At 42.3% G+C, this 8,929-nt stretch overlaps 1 protein-coding gene across 3 annotated transcripts in view; it reads right to left on the minus strand.

Moving 5' to 3' along the window:
- Nucleotides 1–359: 359 nt before the first annotated feature.
- The window catches only part of TH (tyrosine hydroxylase), a 32,772-nt gene continuing 24,202 nt past the window's right edge, over nucleotides 360–8,929 (minus strand). For all 3 annotated transcript variants that reach the window (XM_042451121.1, XM_042451208.1, XM_042451034.1), the window contains 6 exons: nucleotides 8,579–8,714; nucleotides 8,381–8,450; nucleotides 6,338–6,394; nucleotides 5,907–6,002; nucleotides 4,913–5,046; nucleotides 360–782 (listed from right to left, as the gene is read on the minus strand). In XM_042451121.1, coding sequence (XP_042307055.1) covers nucleotides 623–782; nucleotides 4,913–5,046; nucleotides 5,907–6,002; nucleotides 6,338–6,394; nucleotides 8,381–8,450; nucleotides 8,579–8,714 — 653 coding nt within the window. In that variant the 3' untranslated portion in view covers nucleotides 360–622. The remainder of the gene's footprint in view (nucleotides 783–4,912; nucleotides 5,047–5,906; nucleotides 6,003–6,337; nucleotides 6,395–8,380; nucleotides 8,451–8,578; nucleotides 8,715–8,929) is intronic.

Raw genomic sequence — 8,929 nt, forward strand, 5'->3', positions numbered from 1 at the left:
CAAACAGCTTAAAGAGACGTGCCTGCAGTCAACTGGCCAAATTCAGAATGGAGGGCCTTGTAATGGAGGAGGCAGGATAACCTGGGCTGTCCCACTGCAGTGCAGATAGGATCTGGGAGAGGTAATTCATCTTTTAAATAGCTTGCAGAGGCCCCTTCTTTGATTTAATATTTGAATTTTTGTTTTGTTTTGTTTTGTTTTGCAAAATCAGAAATCAGGGTTGCGGCCTCCAGACAGTCCAAGAAATACAAAAATGACCTCTAAATCCACCACAGTTGTGCCTGTTTTAACTGGGAGACAGCAGAAAAGACACTCATGGGTCTATTGACTGAGCTGACAAGACTCTTTTCATTTCTATGTCATCTAGCTTGTCACTAAATATGCCTCCCTCTCCCTGCTGTGGGCAAATGGGTAGCAACACAAACGACTACCATCACTACAACAATAGGTAGCAGCATGAACTTGAAAAGAAACCACAGGGATGTTATTAGCCCCAATTATGCCATGATAGGTAGCCACAGAAGGAGGCCAGTTTTGCAGCTGCAGGAATAGACATTGGCTTGGAGGAGGAGGAAACGGGAGCAGGAGGAGAGAGGAGGAAAAGGTCTACTAAATGTTGGTGTTAGCTGATAATGTTGAGGGCATCAATTAATGAGTGAAGCTCATCACGCAGATTCTCCAGTGAGTGGTGGATCTTCTGGGGGTTGTCCAGGAGCTCAATGCTGTATGTATATGGATCATACTTCACTGAAAAGGGACGCTTGATATGTGCTGCATAGGTTCTAAAAGACAGAGTACAAACATGAAAGGTAGTAAGCATAGCTGAGCTAGTAGAAACAGGCAAGAATAGAAAGCTAACATAGTATAGTGGTCTGAGTGTTGGACTAGAACTTTGAGAGACCAGGCTTCAAATCTCTGCTTGGATGTAGAAATCCATTGGATGACCATGGACATTTCACACTCTCTCAGTCTTAGAGGAAGGCACCATCAGAAAATCCCTTGATAGGGTGTCATAAGTCAGAGTGTCAACTTGAAGGCTCGGAACAGGAAAGAAGGAAGGAAGGAAGGCAATTGAGTAAACCACCTTTCCCCAGTGTAGTGTCATACAGAGTTTTTAAAGATTATAATTCCCATCACCATTGCCCATTGACCATGCTGCCTGGAGCTGATGGGGAGCTGTAGTCCAAATGTCTGGAAGACAGCACTTGGGAAAAGCTGAGATTTACCTCTTCAACAAGGCCCAGACTGGACTATGTTGAAGCTAAGCAGATCTGACTCTCATCAAATGGGAGAGCATATAGCAATCCCAAATATACAATTATGTGGTTCAAAAAAAGATGGGACACATGCATAATCCATTGTAAGAAGTCAGTTAACTTAATGAAATGTAGATGGGACAAGATGAGAGTAGGCACAAGGAACATAAAGCCTGGTTATAAGACCATGTACCTCTTATGCATAGAAGAGGTTAAAATCACCTTACCTGCCTTTTTTTTTTCTGCTGCATCTGGTGAAATAAGCTCTACTAGGCCCTCACTAGTCTCATACAACCAAACAACTTCTAAGCAACCAGCCTGCTACTTCCACATTGCTTATGTTATGGCACCATCTAGTGACAATTTTAAACATACTCAGCTACAAAGAAAAAGTGAAGGGAAATGTTCATTATTCATACCCTCCCTAGCATGTCTCATTTTAGTACATTTGACTGCTAGTTCCTATCATATTTAAAGTGATTTCCCCCTTGAATTATAACTTCTTCTCAAGAAGGAACATGTTTGTGAGTTAACCAATACACCTCTGCCTCAGGTTGCAGGGGCTACCTTGCCATGAGTGGAGATTAAGGCAGTGGAAAGATTTAAGTGTAAAACTGTTCATAACATCATACCATAAGATGGCTGGAATTCACAGCTAGAAGCCCTTTGGCAATTACAAATGTGTAACCTATGGTTAAACTTCAATGTTACACCAGATTATAAATACATCTCTGAGGGATGGGCAATTTCCATCCAGCTTGAAATTGGCCATTGTAAAACCGCTGTTAAAAAAGCCCTCCCTCGACCCCCTGATGCATAATAATTATCGGCCAGTCTCGCTATTGCCATTTTTGGGGAAGGTGATCGAGAGGGCGGTTGCAATCCAGCTTCAATCAATCTTGGATGAAACGGATTATCTAGACCCATTTCAAACAGGCTTTCGGGCGGGTTACGGGGTTGAGACGGCCATGGTCGCCTTGGTCGATGATAAGAGGGCCCTTACATCTGGGGTCCCTCAAGGAGCCATTCTGTCTCCCATGCTTTTAAACATTTACATGAAACCACTGGGAGAGATCATCCGGAGACATGGGGCGCGGGGTTATCAGTACGCTGATGACACCCAAATATTCTTCTATATGTCTCCGACTGATGCAGTGACCGGGGATGGCATCTCTCCTCTCGTGGCATGTCTGGAGTCGGTAATGGGCTGGATGAGGGAAAACCGACTCAGTCTGAATCCAGAGAAAACGGAGGTGCTCGTGATAGGTTCTCCTGGTCCGGGGATGGTGGTGGTTCCACCTGTCCTGAACGGGATCACTCTTCCCGTGAAGGACTCTGTACGCAGCTTGGGGGTGCTCCTTGACTCATCGCTCCACCTTACATCTCAGGTGGATGCGACGGTCAGGAGCACCTGTTATCAGCTTCGGCTTATTCGCCAGCTGCGCCCCTACCTGGGCCAGAGGGACCTTGAAACGGTAGTACATGCTCTGGTAACCTCTCGATTGGATTTCTGCAATGCGCTCTACATGGGGCAACCCTTGTACCATACTCGGAAGCTACAATTGGTACAGAATATGGCAGCCAGACTGGTCACTGGCATACCCAGGGCCAGTCACATAACACCTGTACTTAAAGATCTGCACTGGCTGCCTATTCGCTTCCGGGCACAATACAAGGTGTTGGTTATAACCTATAAAGCCCTACATGGCTTGGGCCCAGGATACCTAGAGGACCGCCTCTCCCCATACAATCCGCCTTGCACATTCAGAACATCTGGGCAGCAACTATTGAGGGTCCCAGGGGCAAGATTAGCCTCCACATCTAGGAGGACTTTCACCATCTCGGCCCCGACCCTCTGGAATTCGCTGCCCATAGAGCTCCGCTCGGCCACCTCCCTGGCCCAGTTCAAGAAGGAATTAAAGACCTTCTTGTTCAAGTTAGCATTCCCGGATACAGGCTCCAGTTAGTCTCTCCCCCCCCCCTGACAGCAGTGACAAGCTGGCCAGAATTGGTTTTAATGTGGGTTTTTAATGTACTTTCTTTTTAATGTATTTGTAATGTTGTATTATGTTGTGCACCGCCCTGATTGTAAGAAGGGCGGTATAAAAATAAAACTTTTATTATTTATTATTATTTAAACATTCTTAACTGAATTCATGATCCCTGCATAGCCCCTAGTTTAGGGGCTACATAGGGACCTTGAAAATCCCCCAAACCTCAATTACTGGTAAACAGCCACTGGGATCAATGGGGATCAGTTCCCACCCAATCAAGAAGCAGCTTCCTGACATTTTCACCTCTTGCTCAAGCAATCTCTGGTGTGAGGGGAATTTGCAACAGGGGTCATTTTTTTGCCTGTGGCACTGACAATTGCTCACTGAAGGGGGTAGGCCATCAGGCAGCTGCTTCTCAATTGACAGTGGAATGGACTCCCAAAAATCCTAGTGGCTGCTTGGCAGTAAATTGTGTTTGGAACTGTCTGGCTGTAATCCACTACATAGCACCACAGTACCACATAGTATGTCATGGTCATATAGGATTCTGCCACACAAATGCAGTTACTTAGGAATCGTGAATACCAATCCATGACTGATTTGTATTTGTGATCCATAAATATTCACAATCATGGCAATAGTGTAAGGAACGTGTAGGAATTGTAAAAGCCCCCAACCCTGTTTCACTAGGCAGCAGCCACTGTAATTAACAGAGGTCTGTTCTCCTGTAAATTCAGATACAGCAGTCTAATTTTCTACCCCCTCTCTTGAGCAATATGTGGTGCAAAGAGGAATTGCAATAGGGATTCTGCTTCTGAATGTCACACCAGAGATCACAGCAGGAGGGGGTGGAAACATCAGTCTTCAGCATCCCAAACAACAGGAGAACAGACCTCCATGACTTGCAGCAATTGCTGTTCAGCAAGGCAGGTTTGGGAAGGAGTGGGACAGGAGACGCTATTTATTTACATATACTTAACTATGTAGCTGATCTGTAATTTGGACATTGTTAGATTATTGCTCCCATCATCCCTTTTTATTAGCTATGCTGGTGAGAAATATAGATGCTAAAGCCCAATGGCTTCTTAAGAAACAGACGTTCCTGGTTTTGATGTCAATGTATGCAAATAAAGTCGTTTAGAGTTGTAAAACATGTGCCTCATGCCATGTAGGGAAAACATCTGACCTTGGTTTTTCTTCTGGGGAAACCTCCCAAAATTTTGATGAAAATTAGTGTGTGTGTATGTGTTGACTATTTACATCCATACTGAACTTAAACTTACTTTACTCTCTTTAGCAACAGTGATTAACAAAACAGATATATGCATGTCTCTTCAGGGGTCCTGCTGAGATCACTGGAGTTTACTCCTGGGAAACTTTAGCCATAGGCCCCAGACTGCAAGGACCAAAAGGCCCATTTCTCCCTGTTTTGGTGTAATCCTGTATGGATGCCCAAACTCTGTTCTGGGCTGAGCAGTTCAGATGATGTCCAACATGTTCCACACCAGAACTGAGGTATACCCTTAATCTGAATTTTTTAAAAGACACCTGCAGATTGGGGATGTTCTTTTCAAACAAGGAAACAAGGAAATCCCTTGCTTGTGCTTTAATAAGAACACATAGATCCCTGTTGGTGTAGTGATATGTTCAGAGACATCTTACCTGAGTTTTGCTTTGGCATCACTAAAACTGTCTGATACAAAATAAACAGGCTGATAGGTCTGATCTTGATACGGCTGCACAGCAGTAGAAACAGGGTCAAAGTCTCTTAATTCTGGTTCATCTGACAAGGAATGCTGAATGAAGGGATAAAAGAAAGTCAAGGTTTCTTGCAGGATATGTCATCTCCTAAAATATTGATATTCGATTGCTTAAACATATCTGAATGTTTCCACTAACCTGAGGTACAAAACATGATCTTCTTCTGTTCACCCTACTGCTGCCTCAGTCCTCCCCACAACAAAGCATAAGGCCATGTAATATTTATCCTTCCATATTTACTGAGGTCGCACTCTCATAATTGTAAAATTAACTAGTTTTACTTTGTTACACTGATGGAAGAATGGAATTATCCCTTCTCAGATTACAACTGTAATGTAACTTAGTTTTTAATTTTCTTATTGGAAAGAACAATCAGTTACTTAGCAACTAATTACTGATAGGAAGAGAAGCAACTCATGCTGGAGAGGAGTCTATGAACACTATAGACAGCTGAAAAGGTAAATAAATGGGTCCTAGAGCAAATCAATCCTGAACTCTCCTCTAGAAGTCAAGATGATTAAACTGAGACTGTTGTTCTTTGGACATATCATGAAAAGAAATGACTCACTAGAAAAGACAATAAGGTTTGGTGATGTAGAAGACAGTAGGAAAATAGGAAGGCTACATCCCAGATGGATAGACTCAATCAAGGAAGCTACAGCCTTGTGTTTGCAAGACCTGAGCAGGTCATTGAAGATAGGGTGACTTAGAAGTTTTTCAGTTTTAGGGTTGCCATAGTCAGCTCGACTTGACAACAGTTAACAGCAATATAACTATTTACTACAAAGTTCTGAAAAAACTCTAACAGGACTACTATGATAACAAGTCTAGTTTATGAGAATGGAACAGCACACGTTGGGAGGACTACTGAGTGAAATAGGTCAGGAAAACTTACTATTAGCTCCCCATAGGAAGAGAGGAGCCCAGCTCCATAAGCTTTGATAATTCCATTCTGTTTGCAGAGCCCAAACTCCACTGTGAACCAATAAAGCTGAGAAGAAACATGAGATCTCAGAGAAAGTCAGTTATTGAAGACAGCTTGGATTGTGTTATCTACATTTCTGCACTTCCATTTTCCTTCCCCCATGACATCTTCTTCAGAGTCTTTTGGAGAAAGCACCTAAAATTCTATACTGCTGGGATGCTTGTTTTCACACACACACACACACACACACACACAGCCTAGGAGAAGATGTAGGTGCTACTTGTAAGAATATGTCTTCATCACCAGGCATTTTATACATTTATAATCTAAACAAACAGATATAGACTTGGACTCAATGTGTTTAAATAAACAAATAAATAAATCCAGTGATAGGACCTTACTGTTGCAAGTTTTTCAATTTCCTCATCAGTTGCTCCCAAAGATGCAAGTCCAATATCCTAGAAGCAAAAGAAAGAAAACGGTCTATAAAAATAAACAAGATTCCTGTCTGTATGGGCCAAACAGAAAGGCCTCTCTTGTCTTCTTGAAAGGGAGATCAGATGATGGCATGGTCCAAACCCTGGTCCTGGTGCAAACAGACCAGATTATGTCTAGCCCAGAACCAGAATTATGTATACTACTTTAAGAATATTAAAATAACTCCTGTTTGCTCCCGATTGGGAATATTGGGAGCTCTCTGTTCCAACACTGAGTGGCTGTTTAAAATGCATCCTATTATGCTACCTGGTGCTGCCACTGCATGTCACTCACTCACTCTGAAGTCAGAACAAGGTGTACAGCCATGTGATTGATGCTGGGCACCTCATTTTGTCCTTAGAGTGAAGTCCACTGTAGGTCTAGGGCGCATGTGTGAACAGTCGCCCAGCATTGAATTGGTAATGGTAATGGGGGCAATGCTCTTTCCCCAAGGTAATGGTGGAGCAGGGGAGAGAATTGGGGCAGCTCTGGAGCCAGGATATTTAGGACTGCCGCTAGACAACCTGGCCAGTGCAGACAGGACCATAGATAGCTGAGCAAATTCTGTCAAGGAATTTGTGTTTTACATGCATATTCCACACATTACTGAAGCCAATGGTTCAAAAAAATCAGAATGTATCTACAGTACATCATTATGCCATAGTTTCCATCCTATAGAATCCTCAGTTTTGTAATTTGTTAAGGTACCTAGATTTCTCTGTCAAAGAGCCTCTAGCCCACTTCGATAAATGACAGCACCAGAACTCCATAGCAGAGAACTCTAAGTACTTCAAACTACAGTTTCCAGAAATCCATAAAATGGAAGGCATGACAACTAAAATGCCTGCAAAGTTCTATGACTGTGTGGTGTAGATACACTTTTCATTACAATAGACAGCACTAGATCAGTTGAGAAGTATTGGTTTCATTCCAGATTGTGTTCTTCTCAGTATGGTGTCTAAGGATGAAAATTTAAAATGTGTTCTTCCCAGTAAGGTGACTAACGATGCAAAATGTAAAATACCATCCACTGATCCCAAAACAGCCTACTTTGCTACCCTGAAATCAGTGAAATAATTTCTACACAACCAGGATCTATTGGGTGGAAACCTTTGGCCCTCCAGTGGCATCACTATGGGGGTGCAGACTGCACAAGGTGACACCCTAAGCAGGGATGATACCACTACTCCTCAAACACCTACTTTTTTGCAGAAATGGTCTGTGGCATTCATCTGCTTCTCTTCAAAATGCTTTAAGATTTGATGGGAGTAGGGTGAAGCTCAGTGGGAGGAGAAAAGAAAGGCCCCCAAAATTTTAAAATTAAAATTTAATATTTCAAAATTTTAATTTTTAAATATACACATTAAATTTTTATTTTTTTAAATTCTTTTAAAAAATTTCTTTAAAAATATAATATTTTAACCAAATCTTCAATATGTATATATAAATACATTTAGATTGTGCATATCATATTGTAATTTGAAGGTATAATTTTAATTTTGCTGGTTGTTTATGTCACAACTATTATCATTACATTCAGTGGTATATGGGAATTATGATTCACAAGTAACATTAGAGCAAAAAAGCATTACTAAGGGTTCTGCATGGTGTGAAATGGGAGCCAGCAAGTGAGGGATGACACCATGAGTTTCCACACTAGGTGACGTCAACTTCCAGATGTTTTGGATGACAAGTTCCATTATTCTTTACCTTTCACAATGATGGCTCAGCCTGAGGCTTGTGGGGCAAGCTGTAGTTCAAAATATCTGACAGGCCTAAAGTTCTCCATCTGAAGGCTACAGGTTAGGTAAGGCTGCTCTTCTTGTTATAACCTAATTCCTCCCTATCATCCTTCCCTGGGGGGCCTTTGGCTTCAGAAAGTTCAACAAATGGCAGCAATGCTCCAGGGGTATTTTAGTCAAGCACAGGCTGTGATTTCAGCATAAGGTGATTCACATCTTGCTCACCTGGGAGAACTGTGCAAATGTCTTGTCTGCCAACATTGGTACATGTCCCAGTAGTTCATGACAGCAGTCCCTTCATTTCAGAAAGAAAGACCACTGATTAGCTGTTGAGTTTGGAACAGCAAGCCAACTTCTGACACGCTGGTTCTCAAACAATAATAGCATAGTTGATCTGAGGTGTTTCTGCAAGGCAGTACTCACGGTTCTGGGGAGTGCATGGGAGATGAGGCATGGCGGATGTACTGCGTACACTGAAACACCCTGAAGGCCAAGCTGGCTAGAAAGTCACGAGCAGAAAGAAGACCAGCTACAGGTCGGAGCTGAAACCCAGTTCTTTCTGAAATAAACCAGACCTTGATGATTTGGTTATATAATTTGAGCCACATTTCAGAGGGTTATATAATTGTTCCCAACTAAGAAAACAAATATCTGTTTCATAAAGGGGGGGGGGGGGGGAGACCTAAGGATTTTAAAAAGCCTTTCCAGTATATAAGTTTCTATCAAAATCACCAAGTTTATGATCAAGTAGGTACTGTTCATACTAATAAAAAA

This window comes from Sceloporus undulatus, chromosome 1 (assembly GCF_019175285.1).
Source record: "Sceloporus undulatus isolate JIND9_A2432 ecotype Alabama chromosome 1, SceUnd_v1.1, whole genome shotgun sequence".
Lineage (NCBI taxonomy): Eukaryota > Metazoa > Chordata > Lepidosauria > Squamata > Phrynosomatidae > Sceloporus > Sceloporus undulatus.